We start from the raw sequence: 24,402 nt of genomic DNA, 5'->3' as shown, positions 1-24,402 counted from the left end.
GATTTGTTGAGGCGGCCAGAGGTCGCTGTTCTGGTCAACCTGCGTCTGGAGAACACGTCCTGGACAGCCTCGCGGATCGCACGTTTCCTGTCAACACCCTCGCCAGACGCCTCAAGGAAGCCCGGAGCTGCGCCTACCTGGCTGGACGTCTACAACGACCTCAGCCACACCATCACCACACTCGCACAAGTCACTGAGGTTCTCTTCCTTTGGCCTTCTTGTTTTCTCTTCACGCAAACATGTCAGAAGCCTCCTACTGGGAATACAAGCAGAAGAGATAAAAGAACAAAATGAATCATGTTTGATGGAATTTGGAGTATGAAATGAAACTTCAAAATACACTCATTCAGCTGCACTTACACTTTCTAATAAATTAAAGTATGCTGACTAGTGAGCTAATTTTGTCTGAACACAACGGCTAAAAGGGTGTCTATAGTGCATGTCTCTTCTCTTTTCGTTTTTTTTTCTCTATATCTTGAAAATTGATTAAATAGAAAAATAATCAACTGTGAATCCTGTAAACGGTGTAAGGTAAAAGTCAAGTTTAACTTCAGCTTGTCTTTCCTGTTTATTATTCATATCTTTGGTGTTTCCTGTTATCCGCCTGCAGTGTTTCTCTCTGAACAAGCTGGAGGGGTTGGAGACTGAGGGTCAGATGATTGACAGGGCTTTGGAGCTACTGGAAGACAGGCAGTTTTGGGCAGGTGTGGTTTTCCTGCTGCCCAACTCCTCATCCCCTAACCTGCCGCCCCACGTAACCTACAAAATCCGAATGGACATTGATGATGTGACCCGGACCAACAAGATCAAGGACAGGTACTGAGGAAGCACCAACCTCTCTTGCTTTTATCCTTTTATATTAGGATGTAGAAGCTTTTTTTATATGAATTGCAAGAAAAACAGCTTTTGGTTTTATGTGAATATACCTTGAACCATAGTTGACTTTAATTGCCCGTAGGTATGAATGCGAGGGATCCTATTTAGGATAAGCGGTTACAAATAATGGATGGATGGATATGTATTTTCTAATCTTTTACTCTTCCCGCTTATCTGAAAAATCAAGACCACTGGGATAACTAGACAAACCAGATTGCGGTACAACCTCATCGGTTTCCTATTTGACAAATTCCAACCTCAAAGAACAACAAAAGTTTCAGCTTTGAAATGAGGGTTATGAAATTTCATGAAGACCTTTAAATCAATTATAATAAGCCAAAACAAGTTTTTAGTTCTCACCTAGCAATGCTTTTTTTCCTCGTGTTGACTTTCTCCAGCAGTTGGATAAAAAAAAAAAAAAAAAAAACTCTTTCATGGTGTTTTGTCTTCAGGTTTTGGGATCCTGGTCCAGCAGCCGACCCATTTAATGACATGCGCTACATTTGGGGCGGCTTCGTGTACGTCCAGGACCTGGTGGAGCGCGCTGTGAGCCACATCCTGACTGGAGTTCAACAAACAACCGGCATCTACATCCAGCAGATGCCCTACCCCTGCTATGTGCAATATATGTGAGTCAGCTATTCAGCCCCCCCCCAAATTTCGTAACAGGAAACAAGGAGTCCCCATGAATGAGTTCACTAAAACTTCAAAAGAATGGGAAAACGTGTCCGAATAAGTATTTTAATTGTTTAAATTTTTTTTCCAGATTTTGAACAACCTTTTAAGAACCTTCTCCTTTAGACTACAACAACATTATTACTTTGCTTTAGCAAATTCATTTTCATTTTGGTTACCTACCTTTGTAACAGTTTCCTTCGAGTGCTGAACCGCTCTCTGCCACTCTTCATGACACTGGCCTGGATCTACTCGGTAGCCATGATCATCAAAGGCGTGGTGTACGAGAAGGAGGCGAGGCTGAAGGAAACCATGAGGATTATGGGTCTGGGAACGGGAACGCTGTGGTTCAGCTGGTTCATCAGCAGCATCATCCCTTTCCTGGTCTCTGCAGGGCTCCTTATTGCTCTGCTCAAGGCAAGATGACCACTCACTCTGCACAGAATACATTAAAGGAAAATACGCACTAAAATACAGTTATAAAGTACAGTTGGCTGGACATGATCAGGAAAATGTAGAGCTGTAAATAAAAAAATATGAATGGTCTGTAGTCAGATTTCTAAATGTAATAAGAGGAATGATATTAAAGTGGAAGTTTTAAAATCTCTTGTAATGTTAATAGCTTTGCTTTTTCTGTAGCATTTGTCTCCTGTAGTCACTGTTAAGTCTCCTTACTTTTTCTTTTCTTCTTTCCAGTGGGGGGACATCCTGCCATACAGCGATCCAACTGTTGTATTTTTCTTCCTGACGGCGTTTGCCAACGCCACCATCATGCAGTGTTTCCTCATCAGTACCTTCTTCTCTAAAGCCAACTTGGCTGCTGCGTGTGGAGGGCTGATCTACTTCGGGCTTTACCTGCCATACGTACTGTGTGTAGCCTGGAGAGACCGCCTCAACACCACCTACAGAGTCCTTGCTGTGAGTAATTTAAGTATGGGTACAATCAGAAAGATTACGTATACACTGTTATAGAAAAATGAATTATGGTTGTACAAAATATATGGTTACATATATTTTTTCAGCAATAGTAGCAAGAATAAATGTACAGTTTAAATCAGAAAATTAAGCATTAAATTCAGTGTATGGAATTCATTAGATGTAAATCTTCTAGGCTTCAATACCCAAATGTTCCTTCTTGCTGGACTCTATGGCGGCATTTGGTTCAGTTTCCTTGTGTCAAGATTAAAATGTAGTTTTTTTCCTCTTTCCTAAAGAGTTTCCTGTCCCCCGTGGCCTTTGGCTTCGGCTGTGAGTATTTCTCTCAGTATGAAGAGCAAGGCGTGGGCATCCAGTGGTACAACCTCCACTCCAGCCCTGTGGAAGGAGACTCCTACCGCTTCACCACCTCTATAGTCATGCTTTATGTGGACGCCTTCATCTACGCCATCGCAGCCTGGTACATTGAGGCAGTGTTTCCTGGTAGGACGATTTAAACTTTATCTGAGCTCTAACAATTGGAAGTATAGTGGGTCATTTTATTTTCTGCTGGTTTACAATTAGGGGATTAGTGTTAATAGTCTCCTGTTTCCAGCAAACTACAAACATTTAGTTCGAGGATCACTCACACACAAAATTGTGTCAGGGTTGACATGGATTTTAGTTTACACCAGACAGATGTTCGTTGAATAATCGTTGAATAAAAAAAAAAAAGCTACTTAAAATTTGAAAGCTGCAACTTGAAGCTGATTTTATGTGGTCAACGGTTCTTTATCTTGTTTAAAATGTTAAATTATTAATTAATTAAATTAAAATATTGTGTGTGTGTGTGTGTGTTGTGTGTGTGTGTGTGTGTGTGTGTGTGTGTGTGTGTGTGTGTGTGTGTGTGTGTGTGTGTGTGTGTGTGTGTGTGTGTGTGTGTGTGTGTGTTTTTACACCAGGTGAATATGGGATCCCCAGGCCTTGGTACTTCATCTTCCAGATGAACTACTGGGGTGGAGTTCCCCTCGAGGTGGGCTTACCGATCCCCCCCGCACCCACAGAACAGGATGAAGGTAAAACATCAGCAGCTGTTTCTCTTTTCCTAAAGTGTCAAAGTCATCTAGAGATACAGTCATAGCTACAGTTGGCTTTCTTTTTTAACTGGAAAAGTTTATTTACAAGCAACCATCCGTTTGTAAATAGAAGTCACACCACTGTTTATTGGACAGTCTGTCATTTTGGCAGCCACCTGCAGTCCTTTACGCTGGTCTTAATACCAGTTAAAAGTCCATACTGGTAGTTTCATGCCTATTAACTACAAATAAAATGTAATGAGCTGAGACAATAAGCCCATTAACTACAAGGTTTAAGATCACAAGGTGACTGAAGACCGTTTGGCAGATGACTTCTGCTCACATACTACACTTTTAATATAAATTATAAATAACTGTGAGACCAGAATTAGCACTAGGTAATTAGCTATTGTAATTCCCCAACGTTTACATAGATTAAATGGTATATTGTCCCTTCTAAATATGTACAATGCATTTCTGTCATCAGATAACATTGAACCAGAACCTGTCAACCTGGTCCTGGGTGTGAGCATCAGAAACTTGGTGAAAATCTACAAGAAGGGAGAAAAACTGGCCGTCAATCACCTCAACCTGAAGTTCTACGAGGGGCAGATCACCTCTTTCCTCGGCCACAACGGAGCCGGCAAAACCACCACCATGTAATGAACAGACCTGACACAGAGTGGAAGTTGATCACTATCAGCGCTGATGTGTTCTATCTTATGTGTATATAATTTCATGACATGTGATGTCTTGATGTTTACATTTTGTCACTTAATTTATGGTAGTCTATATCCTCGACGTTGCGCTAGATATCCGTTGGCATTTTAAACTCCGGTCGATTTATGAGGATTATGGTTAACTTTTTCTCAGAGGGTAAATCCAGACAGCTAGCTAGACTATCTGTCCAATCTGAGTTTTCTGTTGCACGACTAAAACCACTTTTGAACGCACACACGTTCCACCAAAAGAAGTTCCTTCGCAAGGATTTTGCAGTGGCACCGCGGCTTTTCCTGGTGCTTAGCACAGCCCAAGACGATTGTAATTGGTTTAAAGAAATGTCAATAAACCAGAGCACGTTTTTCTCCCATCCCGGGAATGCTGTGTGGTCTAGCCAGACCCAAACTCCGCAGCGCAAGGTCTGGCAAAGCGATACTAAATTGATGGGAATGTTTGGGGTTTGTAAAGGATAATAACAGTAAGATGACGTAGTTATTAGGCCAGCATCAGCACACATATAGTCACAGAAAATGTCTTTAAAATGCATGAGATAAGGATCTAATTTAAAGTGGAAGGTGTGTTTCAACAAAGTAGTTATTCTAATGTGTCTGATGTTTGTCAGATCTGTCCTGACTGGCCTGTTCCCACCCACCTCGGGTACTGTGTACATCAAGGGGATGGACATCCGCTATGACATGGACATTATCCGGAGGACACTGGGAGTTTGTCCACAACACAATGTCCTGTTTGACATGTAAGGCTTGTTTTTTACTTCACCTGATTAGGTTTGATGGATTACTGAAATTCCACTTGTAGATGTCATGCCTCAAGCTTCCTTTGAGAGTCTTTTATGTACATTTTTTATTAGTAGTAATGGACGATTTTATGAAATTAGTCACATTACAATACTATGAAATAAATGATGGGTCTGAAAATGCTGGATTATCTGGTAGGCTTTGATTTGACCAGAAAACACCCAGATGTTATTTAAGGAGCAGATTGGTTTCAAATTAGGGTTGGGCGATGTCCCCTAAATTGGCAGTTGACGATGTTTACAGTAAAACATTGTGATGGACGATGATATCTCTTTACATAAATATTTTTTTCTACTACTATGGGCCAACAGTTAACATAGAAACGATTAGACATACATTTAAATGCCCTCTGTAAATGGTGCCCTGCTGGTAAGTTTTACAACTTGACCTACTTTCACTTAAGTACGGTGCAGTAAAGTCAATCAGATGTCCGTGATCTGCGTAACGACAGTACAGTGGGACGTTTGCCTTCAACAGAGCGACAGTACAGTACCGTCATTACTGAGTTTAGCTAAACTACATTCTCGGTTATGGTTGCACTGAATAACGCATTCAATAGACAGAAACATAACTCTTGCAGCGCACATGAACAGATGCGCAATATTAGCTCACACATAAAATAGCACCCTCGTGAATTAGCCTACTGTTGCTAACGTACATTCAAAAATCCCGCATAACATCGTCCCGTACCTACAGGACCTCAGACTTACTTATTGATGCACGCACAGAGTAGTGTCGACAAACTTAGTCCAATGAGGGGAGAAAGGAAAGTGTGATAGCGTTCCACGTTAACGTTTTTTCTCTCTCACTCGAGACCGCTGTGTCCAACGTTACTAGAAGGTAGAGCGAGCTACAACTGACAGGGAGAGAGAGAGAATGTATCACTACAGCCAATCCAGTCTGCTCAAAGCGATGGTCTTTTTCACAAATAGGTTGCACGTAAAGGGGGAAAAAGTAGCTTCCACTTAAGGAGCCCTATGTCTTGTCTTTGTGTCTTTGCTAGTTTAAGACCGCCGCACTTGTCAATTTCTCGTCCAGCGCCCGCGACTAGGATTAGTGTGTTTGACAGGGTGGGGGGGCGTGGCATCACGATGGTGGCTCTCCATCGTGATGTCGGCCAGCCATCACGATGGACGATGATATCGTCCATCGGCACAACCCTATTTCAAATAGAGGTTTATATTTCCTCTGTGTGTGTGTGTGTGTGTGTGTGTGTGTGTGTGTGTGTGTGTGTGTGTGTTGGTGTTGTGTGTGTGTGTGTGTGTGTGTGTGTGTGTGTGTGTGTGTGTGTGTGTGTGTGTGTGTGTCTCTCTCTCAGACTAACAGTGGAGGAGCATGTGTGGTTTTATGGGTGTCTGAAGGGTTTATCTGAAGCAGAAGTAAAAGCTGAGCTGGACACTCTGCTGGAAGACGTCGGCCTGCTGCACAAACGACATGAACAGACCAAAAACCTCTCTGGTATACTTTAAAATGTGTAACTTCTGTATAAAAACAAGAGCTGACTTTCATCTCACTTTCATCAGGTTGTAGAATCAGTATATCCTTAAAAACAAAATAATTTTTTGTTCCACGGTTGAAACCCTCCCTCTGTTTCTCTGTCAGGTGGCATGCAGAGGAAGCTGTCTGTGGCGATCGCGTTTGTTGGAGGCTCTAAAGTGGTTGTTCTGGATGAACCCACAGCCGGCGTTGATCCTTACTCCCGCAGAGGGATCTGGGATCTACTGCTTAAATACCGCAAAGGTGACGCGGGATAGGAGCTGTTGATCTCACTGGTTTTTATTCTGAGTTTGTGTGTGTGTGTGTGTGGGGGGCTTAAGATAAGGCTAAAAAATATCTTTCTATTGTAACATTGCTGTAAAACCTGAGTGTGCTTTTCTTTTAGGAGATGCTAGCTGTTATACAGATGACAAGTGAAAGTAACAGTTAATATGTGTCTGTTCTGTCTTTCTCCTTCAGACCGGACCATCATCCTGTCCACCCACTACATGGACGAGGCAGAGCTGCTCGGTGACCGGATCGCTATCATCTCACAGGGGAAGCTGTGCTGCTGTGGCTCACCGCTCTTCCTCAAATCCCGCCTTGGATCTGGCTACTACCTCACTGTGGTGAAGAGGGAGGGACTGGACACCAGCACTCCCAGCAGTACCAGTATCTGCACCAGTACCAGCATCAGTACCAACAAGCTGCCTCCTCTCAAGGTCTGTTTTTTTTCCCCTCTTAACTTTAATTACCCTGGAAGAGTCACGTGCGCATGCTTTTTATTTTTCAGCTTTGCTTTGCTTTGCTTTATTGTCACCCAACGGTGCAGGAATGAAACAAAGACGAGTTTTTAAAAGTAAAAGTCATCTTTGTGTTTCAGGACAGTGAGTCGTCCATGAGTGAAGACACCGGCCTGGGAAGCGAGGATAGCAGTTCATGTGAGTGTTTAACTGCTAAGGTGTTTATGTTAGTAAAGTAAAGCTTGGTGCATTAGGTCGTACTCATTGCATGATCTCTCTCCTTATGATTGACTTCACGGCAGACCTGGCGGCGTTGCTTTCCCTGGCACAGCATCACATCCCGGGTGCGAGGCTGGTGGAGGACTCAGGGCGCGAGGCGGTGGTCAACCTGCCGCAGGCGGCTGCCAAGGACAGCAGCCTGGCCGTCTTCCTGTCTGAACTGGATCAGAGACTGATCGAAATGGGCATCAGCAGCTATGGCCTGTCAGACAGCACACTGGAGGAGGTGAGACATTTTACATTGTTTTTTGACGAATAAATAAATAAGCTACTTCAACCACTTGCCATAAACCTTCCAATCCCTTAGCATGAAAGCCCAAACAGTATGAAACTCAGTCATAGCTACTTTAGATAACCGCCTCTGGCATTAAAAAGGTCTCATGGGTTCTTCTGAACTCACCATGCATGTAGGTCCAAGCTATGCAGCCAGCAAAACACAATTATAATTTGCTTTGCTTTGAAAGTTTTTACTAGAAGCAATTTTGAAACTGTAACAAAAAAAAACATAACAAATACAATGCTAGTTATTGCAAATCAATAAAAACATGAGGAACCATAAACAAGAGTCAGACAAAAGGTATTTGTAGAGTAACAAGTAAGCTAGATTCACACAATAATAGACCAAATGTTAATCTAATTACATTGTCTCTTGCTAGTAATAGTGGCTAGCTTGATCAGGCTTTTTACTGCATAGAGGAATTTTTGGCACCCCCCAAAGAGGTGATTTTAACTGTAGTGTTTAAATATTAATATTCAATTTTTAACCAGTTTTTTTTTTTATTGGGGTTTCATTTACGCAAGCGTAATATGTTTTATGTTTATCAAATTGTCAGTAATAATAGGAAAATGCATAGATTTCTATCAAATAAGGCCTTTACCTATCAGGCTTTCTGTCGTGCGTAGTCCCCCCCCCCCCAATGGTCCATTCTGAGTCAGGAAAAATCCTGTTGATAAGCAGGAAACTGATCACAGAAAGAGAACATTAACATATAAATCATAAAACAGCTATAATAAATGGAGTACATACAGATAATGCTCCTACAAGAGCATTTGTGGAGTGCATTACAGATGCAGATCTAGTTAAACATGGAGGTCTGACCTATCTGAGGTTTCTGCTGTGCGTATTCTATGTACTGTGTTGCTTTGCTAAACCAAATCTACCTTTACAAACAGCAACATCTCACCGCCGGTCGGACAGACTGCAAGTTTGAGTTTTCTTTAGTTTGTGGCTCAACAGGGAAATTAGTTCTCCAACCTAATCTTACTGAAAGTGTTGAAAATATGAATGCATTAAACATGGATTTTAGATGAATGAGAGCAGAGTATATCCAGTTAATCCTCGTCCCCGTTTGCTCAGCGCAGTTCAATTGTATGTACGGGACGCAGGGATTTTTTTTACCCTGAAATTATTGTAAACAAACATTGTGATTGGGTAAGTGGTTGCTAATGGAAACATAATGCTCAACTGCTAGTGGCAGTTGGAAGGTCTTGTGTCCAACTTCAACATCCCAGCACACAACAATGCAGCCTGCGTGGCCCTGAAACACGTTCTAACACTACTAACCTTAGCTGATTGCATGTGTGTTAAGTGTGCGTGTACATACAGAAGCTCAACCAGGTGTAATCGGGGGCGGGGGGGGCTGGATATTTGTGGAGCAGCCTTGGGCTTAATGGGTTTAACACCAGATTAGCACTGATAGTGGAGCCTGATAAGTTTACTCAGTCTTAATAAGCCACTCAGTCTCTGCTCCTCTGACCTCTGCGTAAAGCTGCTGGATGCTTTTTTGCCGCCACCTGCTGTCTACAGCCTCAGCTGATCATTTTCAGGGCACATTGTTGTGCTTGTAAACAAGAGTTTAATGTTATGTCATGACCATTCTGTTTATTTCCAGATCTTTTTGCGAGTGGCGGAAGAAACCGGCGTGGATGCTGAACCAGAGCTGCAGGCTGAATCTTCCCACAAGCAGCAGCCATCAGCTGGACAGAGGGCTCAGAGTCAAAATGCTGAAGAACCAGAGACAGGTATGCATAAACACTTGCAGACACATAGATTTGTGTACATACCATTTCCATGCACCGTCAGTCAGTCTGCTGTTTTGTCTCCAACTGTGACTGTTTGTTTCCATAATGCTGCCAGGAAGGAAAAGGCTCCGTAAGCAAGGTACCATCAGCTCATCCTGTACTGAAACTCATCATTAGATAGAAAAAGAAAGTGAATTGTCCCCCAGATTAGATCCACAACATTTCACTTCACACTCAACCTTTAACTGTTAAAGTGATGGTTCGGAGTAATTTCATCCTAGGGTCCTTTGCACCATGACCTCGAGCCAAACACTCCCCCAGAAGCTTTTTTTCACCTGGGTCGAACATTGTGAGAGTTAGCGTAGCGTTATCAGCTGAATAGCTTAGTGCAGAGGCTAATGGATCCGAAGTGTCTCTTAACATTACCCCACTAATAATGCCCGAAATGATACCAAACGTCTACAGTAGTACAAATAGGTTATGCACTCATAAAACGATGGATTGTAAAGTTTGTAAGTACACCAGAAGTTTATGTAAATAACACTTGCCTGCTGGCTTCTGCTCTCTGCTGCTGCTGCTGTTACTACCGGGCAGTAAGAGTGCTTAGGGCCGTCTACAAATTACTACACCGAAAAGAGATGCAACAAAAATATTTATTAATTTAATGATTAAATAAGGTAATGTCTCCAAACTTACCTCAATTTTTGTTTCCTGCTATGGTTATTCACGCTACTGCACACTTTAAAAATAAGTTAAATTAATAAATATTTTTTTGCATCTCTTTTGTAATGACCCTAAACCGCTCGTCTTACAACAGCAACAACAACAGCAGAAGGCGAAGCCAGCAGGCAAGTTATTTATTACAAACTTCTGTTACCAACCTTTATAAACATCTTTATGAGTGCATAACCTATTAATACTGTAGACGTTTGTTTAATTTCGAACGTATTATAGTAAGTAAGTAATATTAAGAGACACTTCGATCCATTGCCGCTGTAATAGCGATCTTTCTTTACGCTATGCTTCCCAATGTTGACATTTGGAGGTGAAAAAGCCTCTGGTGTTCTCGAAATCTATGATCACTTAAGGTTGACAAATGAAAAGTATTTGACTGATTATGGGTTCATGAGAGGTAACCAAACACCAACATTTTTGTACTGAATTTGCTTGTTTTCAGTATCTTCCAATTTAAATTCCAAATGTGTTGTTGTTGTGTCATGTTTCTACTGTAGTTTTCTGTGGCTCTGATCTTACAAGATTCTCCATCATATCAAAGGTGGACAGCACTGACAGGAGTCTATGTATTAATCAGCCCAATACTATAGATCAGTATGAGCTCTCGCTCTGTGTATTTCCTGCTTGCAGAACCTCAGGAGACAGACCTGCTGAGTGGAGAAGGCCGAGGTGGGATCCCCCTGACCGGCTGGTGGCTGACCTGGCAGCAGCTGAGAGCTCTCTTCATCAAACGCTGGCTTTACGCTCGAAGGAGCCGCAGGGGCTTCTTCGCTCAGGTGATGACAAATACCGGCAGCGGCTGTTAGAGATCTAGAAATGCAATCCATCTTCATAGAGTCTATGGTTTAAATAATAAAAACAAACGCTGTCCCTTCTCCGTCAGTTAGTTGACTAATCTATTGCTAGAGGCTTTGTTAACTAAATACATAGCCACCTACTTACAGTATCTGATGGTGTTTCTTTGGATGTTAGTCATTATTGAGAGTGAGACGTTCTTCTCTCTATAGAATCTAAGGTTGATTTTTATTTCAGATTGTCCTGCCTGCTGTATTCGTGCTGGTCGCTCTGCTCTTCAGCCTCATTGTTCCTCCGTTTGGGAAATATCCAGCTCTACAGCTGCAGCCCTGGATGTATGGAGAACAATACACCTTCTACAGGTAGGCCTCCACCCAAACAATCACTATTAACTTAGTCAGCACAGAAAAGATTTGTATTCTGTTTCTTTTGCTGTGAATTAGTTTGGTCTATTCTACTTATGTGAAATATCTGGTTGTTTTTTTTCACCTGATGCCTTGTTATTGTTATTTTGACGAGCGTCCTCTCCTCTGGTTTAATATTTACAGCAACGACGCACCTGGGAACCCAGCCATTGAGAACCTGCTGGAGGCTCTGCTGGACCAGCCAGGTTTTGGTACCAAGTGCATGGAGAAAGAAGAAGAAGGCAACAGCACGTAAGATAACCCCCATGTCTACAACAATTTGTCTCAGCAGCATCAGAAAGAACAGGAACAGAAAGGAACAGTAAAGAAGGTAGTGGGACACATGTTTCTGGGGTATCGGGAGCTTAAACATAGTGCAAAGAAAACACTGAAAAACATGACAGACAGCAAAGAAAATCATATACATTTAATACAAATGGGAGATAAAACAGACTACTGGCACTCAATAGACGCTCACATTGTGAGCTTTATCTCTGCAAGCACACATTTCTGTCTTTGGGGAAATCTGTAAACCTTTTTTGTAGTAGTTTAATGTAGTTTATTTTTAATACCAGACATGTAGGCAACATTTGATGCTTAAACCACAAATCTTTACTCCAGGTTCACTCTCTCTTCTCCCTGTAGGAGTCCTCAGTGTGAAGGCGTGCGGGGCGGCCTATTCATGCGACCACAGGTCTCCTACTCCACCTGGCAAATGTTCAGCAGAGGCAACTGGAGCCGAGACGCACCGTCTCCTGACTGTCAGTGTAGCACAGAGGATGTCCGCCGCATGCTCCCCGACTGCCCGCAGGGTGCCGGTGGATTGCCGCCTCCACAGGTCAGTGTGGTGTCAGGTCAGGACTGATTTATTTGCACAATGCCTTCTGGCTCTTAAGATGTTTTTATTTGTTATATTTTAGAGTAAGAGGCTGACTGGAGACATCCTACAAAATCTGACAAGTTATAACATCTCTGATTACCTGGTGAAAACCTACTCTCAGATCCTCAAGAAAAGGTACATAATAACATGCATTACAATTTGGTATTCCATTGCATTTTGTTACTTTTGTTCACTAGTTTAGTTTTTTGGTCTAAAATACATTGCTTTTTTTTAAGATTTAAAAATATTGCAGCATCCATTTTTGATTGAATTTTATTTGGTTAAATGTATTTATTATTTATATTTCTATAAATAATAAATATTATTATTCGCAGTTTGTGTTTCCTTTAAAAAATATTCTTCACACATTCACTTTTTTCCCCCTGTGTCACTAACAGCCTAAAAACCAAGAAGTGGGTGAATGAATTCAGGTAAGACATGATAAAACATAATTTGGGAGGCAAAATATCTGCAGTACTTACAGCAATAGCATCTGCAGTTTAAGGCTTGTAGACTCGTTTAAACTTAATTATTCTGAAGGATTGACAAGAAAGAAACTCTTTTATTATTCTGTGTGGCAGATACGGAGGTTTCTCCCTCGGAGGCAGCGCCACTCAGACTTTATCCCAGGTCCACCTTGTCCAAGACTCGATCATGGCGATCAGGACTCGTTATCAAGTTCCGCAGGTATGAATAAGGTTTCAGGCATGTTTAACTGTAACTGCTGTTTTTCCTGAATGTTCTTGATGTGTTCTGATGTTCTTAAATTAATCACAGAACAGTTCGCTGGATCATCTGCTAAACAGACTGCCAGATGTTCTAGGAGGACTGAACAGTCAAAACAATGTCAAGGTAAATGTGTGTCTGTTTATCTGTCTTCTCTCTTCATCTGTCTCTAAAGGAAGAACCTGACATAAAACACTTTAAGATGTGTCTCTCTTTGCTGTACTCAGGTGTGGTACAATAACAAAGGATGGCATGCCATGGTGTCATTTGTCAACGTGATGAACAACGGCCTGCTGAGAGCGAGTCTGCCACCAGGTCCAGAGAGGAAAAAGCACGGTATCACTGCCTACAACCACCCGCTCAACCTCACCAAGGAACAACTCACGGAAATGGCCATGTAAGTTCACTGCTGTGGAGTTTTGAGGTTGATGTTGGTGGATGTGTTTTTTTTGCGTGCTTGTTATATTACCCGCATTTGCCTCAAGAAGTAAATTCAGCTTGGTCAGGGCACTTTAAGTCTGATGTATTACTATCTGTAGGGCTGCTCCCTCTTAGTCGATTAGTTGACTAATCGGTCGTTTTGGTCATAGTCAACTTAGATTTCTTTAGTCGATTAGTCATGCTTATTATTTATGCTTTTTTCATGCTGAATGACTTATTTCCAAGAAATGTATGAGCACATCTCTGGTAAACACAAGATTGGTGGTGAAGTGGTGTTTTTGCATGACTCTTTGCGGAGAAACTCAGATTTACAGATCTGTCGATTAAATCAACTAATCGATTAGTCGATACAATTGAATGAGTGTTAGTCGACTTAAATAATTTCTTCAATCGAGCACAGCCCTAACTATCTGAAGGACGTTTAAAGTCTCTGCTTGGATTTTGATGTTGAAAAGCCGACTTTTATACCTAAAATGGGTGGAAACAAATTGCTGTCTCTAAGCTAGAATATCGTCAATAATCCAATACAGTACTGTATAACATAATGATATGCTTTGAAACTTAGTCAACAGTAATGTAAAGCTTAAATGATATGGACTGAAATGTTCAAAAACAAATCAAAACAAAATGTTGATTAGCACATTTTACAGAAACCACCTTAAACAAGTTACACAGGAAACTGTATTTATTTATTTATTGAATGTCTGAAGTAAAACAGGAAGACAAAGTGAGTGTTAAGTCCACAATGTATGTACTGTGTATGTTGATTTTTCTTTTGTACCTGACTTGTGTTTTTTCCTGCTTCCTCTGTCAGGATGACCACATCAGTGGATGTTCTGGTTTCTATCTGTGTGATCTTTGCCATGTCCTTTGTGCCGGCGAGCTTCGTCCTTTTTCTGATTGAGGAGCGAGTCAGCAAAGCCAAACACCTTCAGTTTGTCAGCGGGGTCAAACCGATCCTCTACTGGCTGGCCAACTTCACCTGGGACATGGTCAGTACTCAAGAGAAAGTAGAAGAGACAAAACTAAAAATTCTCTTTTCTAATAGTTTTTTCACTCCTCTATGACAGTAAACTGAATATCTTTGAGTTGTGGACAAATCAAGACATCGACATAGACATTCTGTCAATGAGGTTGTAATTACTACAGTTTGTCAGTTGAGGTTGACAAAAGCTACAGAGTTGCTTCTTCAACATAACATGACCTTTTCACCTACATTATATTCAGATCATATCTTTTTACTTTCTAAAATATATATGTAAATCTGGACGTGTAATCTAATTTTGTGTATGAACTTGGAGATCATGAAATTTAAATTATGCCTTGTACCTTGTCGACTTTGTGCAAAAGTAAAGGCTGTGTTCAGACAGACAACAGCACTGCATGAAAAAACACAGTCGTTCATTTCAATGATGCCACTGTACTGCTGCAGCAGAAATGCCAACACAGAAGGCTGTGTTAACCTGGCTCTACTTTTACTGCAACACAATGCAATATCATCTTGCCCCAACCAATGAAGCACATTGCATTTTCTTCATCCAAGGGCTGCATTTTTGGGGCTTAACATCTCAACCTAAACTGCACAAAAAAACCTGCTTTTCTGTGTTTGTTCTCAAGTGGAGCACTGTAAGGCCTCTCATGCCCAGATGGTGTAAGAGCTCGCATTAGTTCTCCAGTCAATAATCTGCATTTGATGATTCTAAATGGAAAATAACATTCACTGAATAAAAGAAAGACTTAATCTTTTTCTAAAGTTTTGTGTTGTCATCTTGTCAGTTGAACTACACGGTCCCAGCCACCATGGTGGTGCTGATCTTCATCTGTTTCCAGCAGCAGTCGTACGTCTCAGAGACCAACCTGCCTGCTCTCGTCCTGCTCCTCCTCCTCTACGGGTACGTTCAGGTTCAGTCTCCACTGACTTATGTCCTTGCTGTTACACTGCTTGAGGATTTCATTTGATCTGTGTGTCTCAATATTTTAATTCAATCACAATCATTCACCAATGATCATTCTTATCAGCATGTTGCACTTGATTGGGATTGAGAACATCTTGTATACTTGAGACATCATGAGCTTGAATCTTGATTTCTGACCTTTCATTCATCTTTTCGCTCCATACATAATTACATAATCACAAAGGCAAATATGTTCAGAGCAGTTATCTCTAAATTATCTCATTAGACACAGGATGATATTATGGAATTGAATAAACCCCAGAGCCAAAAATAAAAATTGCTTCCATATTACTCTAATTTACTGTTATGAGTCACAACTTTTCTTGTTCTTCTCAGTAAACAAAGTCTCTATTGTCCCAGTTGGATCATGGTCTGTAACAAAAGTAATGTATCTGTCTTTTTTAATTGAATAACCTAATCATCCTTTTTAGGTGGTCCATTACCCCTCTGATGTACCCAGCATCCTTTGTGTTCACCGTCCCCAGCACAGCCTATGTGGTTCTGACCTCCATCAACCTCTTCATCGGAATCAACGGCAGCATCGCCACCTTCGTCCTGGAGCTGTTTGTTGACGAGGTACAAACAGAGAAAGAAGTCCTTATTTATTGGCTACACAATAATAATAATAATAATAATAATAATAAGTTAAAATGACTAAGACTATGCATAAACATTAAATATATACAGCAGCTATGAAATCATACATAACAGCAACACAACTTCATCAGTAGGAGTTTAAATTCAATCACATTGAGCTCTTAACTTGAAAGGTTTGGGAATTTTACAAAGTTAGGAAGGAAAGTCATAAGTCCTGATATAGCGAGCAGTAATCGCTGAGTTATTATGTGCAATGCGACAAAAAAATATTTTTTTTATTTTGTTCTCCTTTAATTAATCCACAACTTCTGGGTGATTTATTTATTTTTTTCTTTCCAGCATCTGAACGAGGTGAACAGGATCCTGAAGAAGGTGTTTCTCATCTTCCCTCATTTCTGCCTGGGACGAGGACTCATCGACATGGCCAAAAACCAGGCCATGGCAGACGCCTTCCAGAGACTGGGTAGCTATATATCCTCCTCTAAATAGATAATATGACATCCAAATATCTGTTCAGTATTTCTAAACTTAAAATTGTTTTACCCTAAGGAACCATAAACGTCTCCGCTTTTGATGCTTCCTGCTCATTGTTGTGGTGATTGTGCACTGCAGTTTATATTATATACAGTACATTATATATTGTGTTGTTAGACCCAATTTTTCTTTGACTGACGCAAACACACTTAAGATATATGTAGGTAAAGATTGTGTGTTTTTCTTCCTCCTCCAGGCACAAAGCAGACCCTGGACCCTCTTCAGTGGGACTTTGTAGGGAAGAACCTGTTTGCGATGGCAGCTGAAGGTGTTATATTCTTCATCTTCACCATACTGCTGCAGTACAAGTTCTTCATTCGCTTCAGGTATGTTCAAAAAAAGTGTCTCTCAATATTTTAATAAAAATGCAGACAGAGCTTAAGGTTGGAACCGAGGTGCAGCATCTGTGCCATAATGATAGTAAAGCAGCACATTTCTAAAAGCAGATAAGACAAATTAATGTAACAGTAGTAAGACTAAATGATACAGGGTGATCTTGTATCTCTCCGTTCAGGCCGTGGTGGGCCGAGCCTGAGATGCCTCCTCTTGGTCCAGAGGATGAGGACGTCGCCAGGGAGAGAGAGAGGGTCACAAGTGGCAAAGCCCAGTCAGACATCCTCACCATGATCGACCTGAGCAAGGTACTACCATTAACTTAACTCATGAACACAAATCTGTGCACTCAGTTGACATCAAGCTTTGATGGAGAAAAGAATAACCCATACAAAACATTCACACTACTTATTCGAATCCTGTTTGTAAGAGCTACATTTGTGTATTTTTGTTAGATTTGCAGTCTGCAATCGTGCGTCATTTGTTCGTCCTACACTGGCAGACTTCTTTTTGTGAATGCATCGTTGGGGATTTGTGGTTGATGGTAAAACAAAGGACTTTTTCTCGCAGGTTTATAAATCAGGCAGGAAGCCGGCAGTGGATCGTCTCTGCCTCGGGATCCCTCGTGGCGAGGTGAGATATGTACCGGTACACACAGAAAGCAGCACTCATTACATCATAGTACATTGAAAACACACACACATTGTCTGACTTTTGTTCTAATCAGCACTGTTTGTCAGCCATGTATTATCTGCTGTGTATACAGTCGGTATCTCCCAAAAGAGGTGATTTTTGGATAATATCCCAGCAAATATTTTATCACTGCTGCTGCTGAAACTACTGCTACTAGTGTTAGTATTGCCACTACAGCTGTTGCTGCTCCTGCTGCGGCTCCTGTTACTGTTACCACGAACAATACTTCCACAGCTGGTGCTGCTGCTTCTAAAAAAATACTGCTGCTAAATACACTTCCGCTACAGCTGCTTCTGCAGCTACAACCACAACTATTACTGCTTTTACTACACTACAGTACATGTTTCTGGTGCAGTTACTGTATAGTGAAACGTCTGTTATATTTTAGCTAGGTTTTGACTAAACAACTTCACATAGTCTCAAGGGAATGGTCCCAGCTGCTCACTACAGCTGCTGTATGTGTACATATATTTTGTAACTTCCATGTTGTGTTTGTGTCCTCCAGTGTTTTGGCCTGCTGGGGGTGAACGGAGCAGGGAAGACCTCTACCTTTCGCATGCTGACCGGAGACACGGCCATCACCTATGGAGAGGCTTTGCTTAATCACCACAGGTACAAACCCTCTGCACCACCAAGCGTGTTAACTTTTACAAAAGCCTTGTTCTACTAAGTGAATGACATCAAACATTACACTTTGAAATGAGACCTTTCCTTGATATAAGAGGACAGGAATATGGATGTGAAGCTGAATTAACCCGTATGATGCGTTATGGTGGTCATAGTAGTAGAATACTTAGAGGTCCTAGTAGTGATAGTAGTAGATAGTAGTTGTTGAAGTACTAGTAATAGCCCACTATTGCAGGTATATCATTTACATAGTAGTATTAATACTAAAGTGGGTAGTACCATCAGCAGTAGAAAAAGGGTTAGCAATAGTAGTAGTCCCAGTACAATAACTAAAGTATTAGCAGTTGCGTCAGTAGTATTAGCAGTATTAGTAACAGCAGCAGTATTAGTATTGGTCGCACTGTGAAACTGTGTGTTTCTTTGGTTCTCAGTGTGCTGACAGAGATGGAGCGAGTCCATCAGCTGATGGGTTACTGTCCACAGTTTGACGCCATCAGTGACCTGCTGACGGGTCGGGAACATCTGGAGCTGTACGCCCGCCTACGGGGAGTGCCAGAGGAGTCTGTCACCAAGGTAACTTAAAGGAGCAGTCTGTGTGAAAACTGAAATAGACACATCAAGTAATATGATATCTGTGATATAATTGTCAGACACTGTGATAAAAATTCATGTGGAACGACAGATATATTTAGCTGTGCAGATTACATAGAAAGGCACCTTCTCTGCTGTCCTGTAGGTGGCGCAGTGGGGCGTGAAGAAGCTGGGACTGACCCAGTACGCTGAGCGGGAGGCTGGAGGCTACAGCGGAGGCAACAAGAGAAAACTCTCCACTGCCATCTCCCTCATCGGGGCTCCGCCTGTTATATTCCTGGTGAGAAACAAACTTATTCACCAAACAGATGGAGCGCAACCGCTAAGATCAACACCGAGGATGAAACTTAATATCACCTGTAAATTTCTATATGAGTTGGATTAAAATGGGAAAAATGTCTCTGAATTTACACTTTGAATAATTCATGTTTTAAACATTAAAACACATACATACCTCTACAAAAACATACATGCAAAACAAAGATATTGCATATTGCTATTTAGAGAATGGGTGATGCTGAAGATTTCTAAATAGAATATAGAAAAAACTTTCCTATATGACGTGGTTAGTCAGTAACTTAAGTTTTGGTGCCACCACAGTATTATCTGTTTTGATTCTTTCTTAAAATGTGTTAAGTAACGTTACTATAATGTATTTTCACTTACATGTTGCCTGTTGTTTCCTTGATGCTTTGATTTATTGACTTTGTTAGGATGAGCCCACCACTGGCATGGACCCAAAAGCCAAAAGGTTTCTGTGGAACTGCATCCTCAGCGTCACTAAAGAGGGAAGAGCTGTAGTTCTGACCTCCCACAGGTAGGAGGAGATTATTGTACACTAAATTATTCTTTATGTATTCATTAAAAGTGAATACATGGCTGTAATCTAGGCGTTATTATGGATCCCACGCAACCCGATTGGTTGGGGTCAGGCATTGGCCTCGAGTTGTTAAGGTTAGGATAGCCGACTAGTCAGGGGATAGGACCTGAACAAATCGGGTTCCGTTACCTTGCGTAAGCATGGACGCCTGGCCAATAGTAGCGTGTGAATGCTATTGAAGGGCAGGTGTTGCATAAAAGTTGTGTGGGTTCCATAATAACGCGTAATCTAGCAGGTTGACCCACAACTTCCTGTTCCTTCTTTGGAGCTCTGTAACACACTGTAAATGATCTTCTACTGCTGCATCAGTTCTGTATTCACAGACAAGAGTTTCCTCAAAGTGTGTATATATGGTCTATAATATATGTTAAGTTATGTTATGTGTCTGTGCGGTCAGTATGGAGGAATGTGAGGCTCTCTGCACCAGAATGGCAATCATGGTGAACGGCAGATTCCAGTGTCTCGGATCTGTACAGCACCTGAAAAACAGGTAAGCACTGCTGTCTTACCTTCAACACTACAAGTTAAACTCCAAACACAATTTATCAGTCAATGAATGAATGTTGGAGATTTGTGTGCTGATATTTCAATTCAATTCAATTTTTTTTTTTATTTATATTTGTGGGGAGTTTACAATAAACTGGAAATGAATAAACTGTATTGATGTGCACATAAAATCTTGACTATTGTATTGTCCTTCATCTTACAGGTTTGGTAATGGCTACACCATCATCCTTCGTTTGGTGGATACTAACTCCAACCCAGACTCATGCCCCATCAGCACCTATATGAAGAGCTCTTTTCCCAGCATCGAGCTGAAGGAGCGCCACCAGAGCGTGCTGCAGTACCAGCTGCCCTCACATTCCTGCTGCCTGGCTCGTGTCTTCGAAGTGCTGGCCAACAACTATGAGGAGATGGGCATCATCGACTTCTCTGTTTCACAGACTACCCTGGACCAGGTGAGGATGAATGAATGGAATGAGAGCCATTCAAACCATATTTCTGCAAAAGGATGGTAATGGTCCTGATCCAGGATCTTCTATAAATAGAACTAAATAGCATCTCAAATATTCTTTATTTAGGCAATGCGTCAGTTGCTCTGTGCAGTATTACAAAGGTGTAAAATGTAGATTGTCTTTTGATTTCAAGGTACTTAATGAGAGGTTGCCAAATTCTATCAAATTGAAAAAGATAGGTAAGGTGTAAATTAAATCATCTATCCACATTTTAATGGTTGGGGCAGCCATTTTCTTCCAATATGTAAGAATTGTTATTATTGTTATTAATGGGAGAATATGAAAGAAATCTAGTCTCAACTCTTGAACAATCTGCTCTCACATTTATGAACAGTGACAGACTTTTGACTCCCTTCTCTCTCCCTCCTCCCTAACTCTCTGTTTCCTTCTTTCTTAACACTCTCACTGTTGTGTGACAGACAATCAATCATTTCTATCAATAAAACTGGACATGTGTTGCTCCCTATTTTAACGATCTGAAATGCAAGTATCAAACATGAAATGCAAGTAGCTTTGTGGGCGGATCTCGGGCGCTGTTGCTATTATACCGGCGGGATAAATGACTCTTGCGCCCGACACAAATCTAAAATGGGTTGGTGTGAAGTAGCTAGGTGTGGTTTGGGCATAACGTGAAAATAACCAATCAGAGCGTCATCTCACATTCCCTTTAAGAGCAGGCGCACTTGTTCCATGGCGGATTTGCCTGGCGCATGCCAGCGGGAGCTGTCCGGGATGCGGCAAAGTAATAAATGCCTAAATAAATGTCTTGATCGTGTGGCGATGTTGCTGCTCCTCTCGGGCGCATCTCCTCAAGTCTGGAGAGGATTGCTGCAGCTATGGAGCATGGGCCTGCAAACGCACCACCTGCACCTGTTGTGCCCCTTCCTCCTCCCCCAACTCTATCTCCGTCCACCCGCTCCACCAGGAGCGCATCGCGCATTACTCCCGGACCAGATTCCGCCGGAGTGTCCAATCCTGCCATAGTTCAACATCACGTCTCCTTAAGTCCTCTAATATTTCCTCATTTATGTCATCAACACATCCATGATTCATGGAAATATGTAAAACACAACAAGCCACAAAGAATGCTGTGACTTTTTGAGGACTGTACTGTAAAGGACCACCTGAAGTGCATTTTCAGTAATATTTTTCCTTGTAATTATGTATGGTTTGCAAAAAAGGGGAACTGCTGCATCCGTGTAGATGAGAGAAGCAAAGTGTATGCTCGTTGTGCACACGCTACATTATGGCCAAGCATGTGCCCCTAAAATAGCATCTGAATAACGCGCTACTGACTTTAGACTAGGTTTTTCCTGTTCAGTGGCGGAATTGTTTTCTGAAACTGCAAAATAGCATCAGGGAACGTTTGCGCCGGCACACGCCTCCTCTTTTCACTGAACCGCCCCCGGGAGCGCAAATACATTCCCTAATTTACCGACGTGCGTCTGTGGAGGGAAAAGTCCACTGTGCGTCGGGTGCAAAATAGGAATGATATATGCATCGGTGTACAAAGGCAATCGCGCTGAGTGCAAGATAGGGCCCTAAGTATATTTATTATGGTATATGGCATTGTGTGTATTTATTATATTTTCTACTCCTCGTGCTTTTAAATTGCCCCAGGGGATAAATTAAGTTATTTTAATTGAATTGATTTGACCTATCTTCATGCTTCTACTAGATACATTAGTTAGCATACATACTAAGAGGTGTTAACAACAACAATAATGTGATGGATAGCTGACTATCATTACCTTGATAGCTAACCAGGCTAATACAAACCAATTAAAGAATGAATTAATGTAAAACTAAAGCGGGTTCATTTTTGTAGGTTTTTGTCAACTTTGCCAAAGAGCAGACGGATGACGACTTCCTCACAGATGTGGTCATCAGCAACCTCACTACACTGCACACCAGGATTAACACTCCCACCATCCAACCACAGCCGCCAATCACTCCCCCTCATTCAAGCAAGACTCCACAGCAGCATGGGAAATCGTCTGACAGCAAACCAAAAGAGGGTAAATCAAAGAAGCCAAAAGTTGGCAAGGGCAAAGCTAACGGAGAGAAAAGCAGCAGTACGGCAATGACCAGAATACCTCAGAGAGAGGCGAAGGCTCAGAGAACAAGCCGGAGGGGCAGCAGTGGATCAGACAGCAGTAACGATGGAGTTCAGGGAGAATCCAGTAAATCCAGTAAGTTCAAACACAGAGAAGAGCGCTCCAGTAAAAATCCTTCTGCACTCTTTATAGTCGACGGCAACACACAGGACAGCACACTGTAAAGTAGACTGGTGCAAGTCGAGCAGAAGACGCAGGTTCAATGGACCAACTACAGTCAAAAGCTTTTTATTACTCGCTGTTTGTCATTTGAATGTTTTTCAATGCTGACAGCGACCTTAATATGCAACATGGAATGGCACAGCTCATCAGAGTTAAAAATGGAAAAGATGGACTTTGAAATTTACTTAGAGGTAAATTTATCCCCTTGGCCTCCTCTGAAGAAAGCAGGTGAGTACTTCCTAATATGGCTTTGGTGCCTTGTTCACCCGTTAACATATCTGCAGCTTTATACCCTTTATTTGGGTTTATACATCTTACACTGTGTCTTCTCGTTCTGTATTGATATCATCAGTTCCAAGTTATTTATCCTGAAAGAACATTATGCAAGGCTCAATGTAAAAACAAAGGGTGGCGTTCCTCAGGGCTCAATCATTAGAACTCTCACAATCTCATCTTTATTTTGCAGAAAGCACTTTAAAAAAAGAAAATGCTGCAAACACTCAAACAGTAACTGAAATACATGTGTTACATGTAATTATAAAGATGATTTTAGGTATCAGGAAGCATTTTAAGGAGTGGTTTCAGAACAATATACAGTATGTCCTATGTGAAGAGAATAGTTACTGCAAGTTCGTTGTGAAATACCTTTTTGCAAGAACTTTACAAGTGTTATTGTTTTCTTGTGTAAGTCAAGAATTTGTTTTGTCTTTTATGTTTTTTTTGTATTTTGTGTTATTGGGTAACAGTGTCACTGTCCAAACAGAGGCTTATTACATATGAGGGGGAAGGGGGTGTGGGGGGGGGGTCTTCTGCTTGGTATTTACTGTCATTTTGGTTTAAAATATTTTCTAAATATAAAACTATTAAAAAAAAGTCCAGACACAGAAGTGCAACTGCAGAGTGTCACAGTTACAAATTATTCTACATAATGCCAAACTACAGTACTCTAAATTAAATCAAAGTTATTATAATAGATCAAAGAATTAATATTACGTTCAGTCTGAGCTGCAAACACCAGACACAACAACATTGCCTTTGGTCAACGGTTGTTATTTTTCATTCATTCAGTTTCTTTTGATAAACTCTGTATTTCTTTTCTTTTTTTTTCTATCAAAAAAATGACACAGCTGACTGAATGTCCAAAGCAGGTTGTTACTGTAATGCACTGTTACATATTCAAAAGATTGTTACAATCATAACTATCGGCATGAGACAAACAAGTATCGGAAGGATTTTATTCCAAAATGCAAACTGCTACAATATAAAATGTTTAAAAAGGTCAAATGTATTGAAAAAGCTGAAATATGCAGAACTTAATG

At 41.2% G+C, this 24,402-nt stretch overlaps 1 protein-coding gene across 1 annotated transcript in view; it reads left to right on the top strand.

Moving 5' to 3' along the window:
• abca7 (ATP-binding cassette, sub-family A (ABC1), member 7) overlaps window positions 1–23,869 on the top strand; it is a 33,680-nt gene extending 9,811 nt beyond the window's left edge. The window contains exons 12-50 of the mRNA XM_039810162.1: window positions 1–198; window positions 611–816; window positions 1,329–1,505; window positions 1,746–1,968; window positions 2,248–2,469; window positions 2,766–2,970; window positions 3,429–3,542; window positions 4,030–4,201; window positions 4,885–5,016; window positions 6,396–6,535; window positions 6,680–6,817; window positions 7,034–7,275; window positions 7,437–7,494; window positions 7,599–7,801; window positions 9,468–9,597; window positions 9,713–9,736; window positions 10,963–11,108; window positions 11,365–11,489; window positions 11,676–11,783; window positions 12,177–12,369; window positions 12,452–12,546; window positions 12,810–12,842; window positions 12,993–13,098; window positions 13,189–13,263; window positions 13,365–13,534; window positions 14,393–14,570; window positions 15,355–15,470; window positions 15,965–16,109; window positions 16,470–16,593; window positions 16,861–16,990; window positions 17,179–17,305; window positions 17,568–17,630; window positions 18,196–18,302; window positions 18,749–18,890; window positions 19,054–19,188; window positions 19,622–19,725; window positions 20,186–20,278; window positions 20,498–20,747; window positions 22,633–23,869. Of these exons, the coding sequence (XP_039666096.1) occupies window positions 1–198; window positions 611–816; window positions 1,329–1,505; window positions 1,746–1,968; window positions 2,248–2,469; window positions 2,766–2,970; window positions 3,429–3,542; window positions 4,030–4,201; window positions 4,885–5,016; window positions 6,396–6,535; window positions 6,680–6,817; window positions 7,034–7,275; window positions 7,437–7,494; window positions 7,599–7,801; window positions 9,468–9,597; window positions 9,713–9,736; window positions 10,963–11,108; window positions 11,365–11,489; window positions 11,676–11,783; window positions 12,177–12,369; window positions 12,452–12,546; window positions 12,810–12,842; window positions 12,993–13,098; window positions 13,189–13,263; window positions 13,365–13,534; window positions 14,393–14,570; window positions 15,355–15,470; window positions 15,965–16,109; window positions 16,470–16,593; window positions 16,861–16,990; window positions 17,179–17,305; window positions 17,568–17,630; window positions 18,196–18,302; window positions 18,749–18,890; window positions 19,054–19,188; window positions 19,622–19,725; window positions 20,186–20,278; window positions 20,498–20,747; window positions 22,633–23,085 (5,802 nt within the window). The 3' untranslated portion in view covers window positions 23,086–23,869. The remainder of the gene's footprint in view (window positions 199–610; window positions 817–1,328; window positions 1,506–1,745; window positions 1,969–2,247; window positions 2,470–2,765; window positions 2,971–3,428; window positions 3,543–4,029; window positions 4,202–4,884; window positions 5,017–6,395; window positions 6,536–6,679; window positions 6,818–7,033; window positions 7,276–7,436; window positions 7,495–7,598; window positions 7,802–9,467; window positions 9,598–9,712; window positions 9,737–10,962; window positions 11,109–11,364; window positions 11,490–11,675; window positions 11,784–12,176; window positions 12,370–12,451; window positions 12,547–12,809; window positions 12,843–12,992; window positions 13,099–13,188; window positions 13,264–13,364; window positions 13,535–14,392; window positions 14,571–15,354; window positions 15,471–15,964; window positions 16,110–16,469; window positions 16,594–16,860; window positions 16,991–17,178; window positions 17,306–17,567; window positions 17,631–18,195; window positions 18,303–18,748; window positions 18,891–19,053; window positions 19,189–19,621; window positions 19,726–20,185; window positions 20,279–20,497; window positions 20,748–22,632) is intronic.
• Window positions 23,870–24,402: the final 533 nt, after the last annotated feature.

The sequence above is a fragment of the Perca fluviatilis genome, chromosome 9, assembly GCF_010015445.1.
Source record: "Perca fluviatilis chromosome 9, GENO_Pfluv_1.0, whole genome shotgun sequence".
Taxonomy (NCBI): Eukaryota; Metazoa; Chordata; class Actinopteri; order Perciformes; family Percidae; genus Perca; species Perca fluviatilis.
This window is presented reverse-complemented; position numbering and strand designations above follow the sequence as displayed.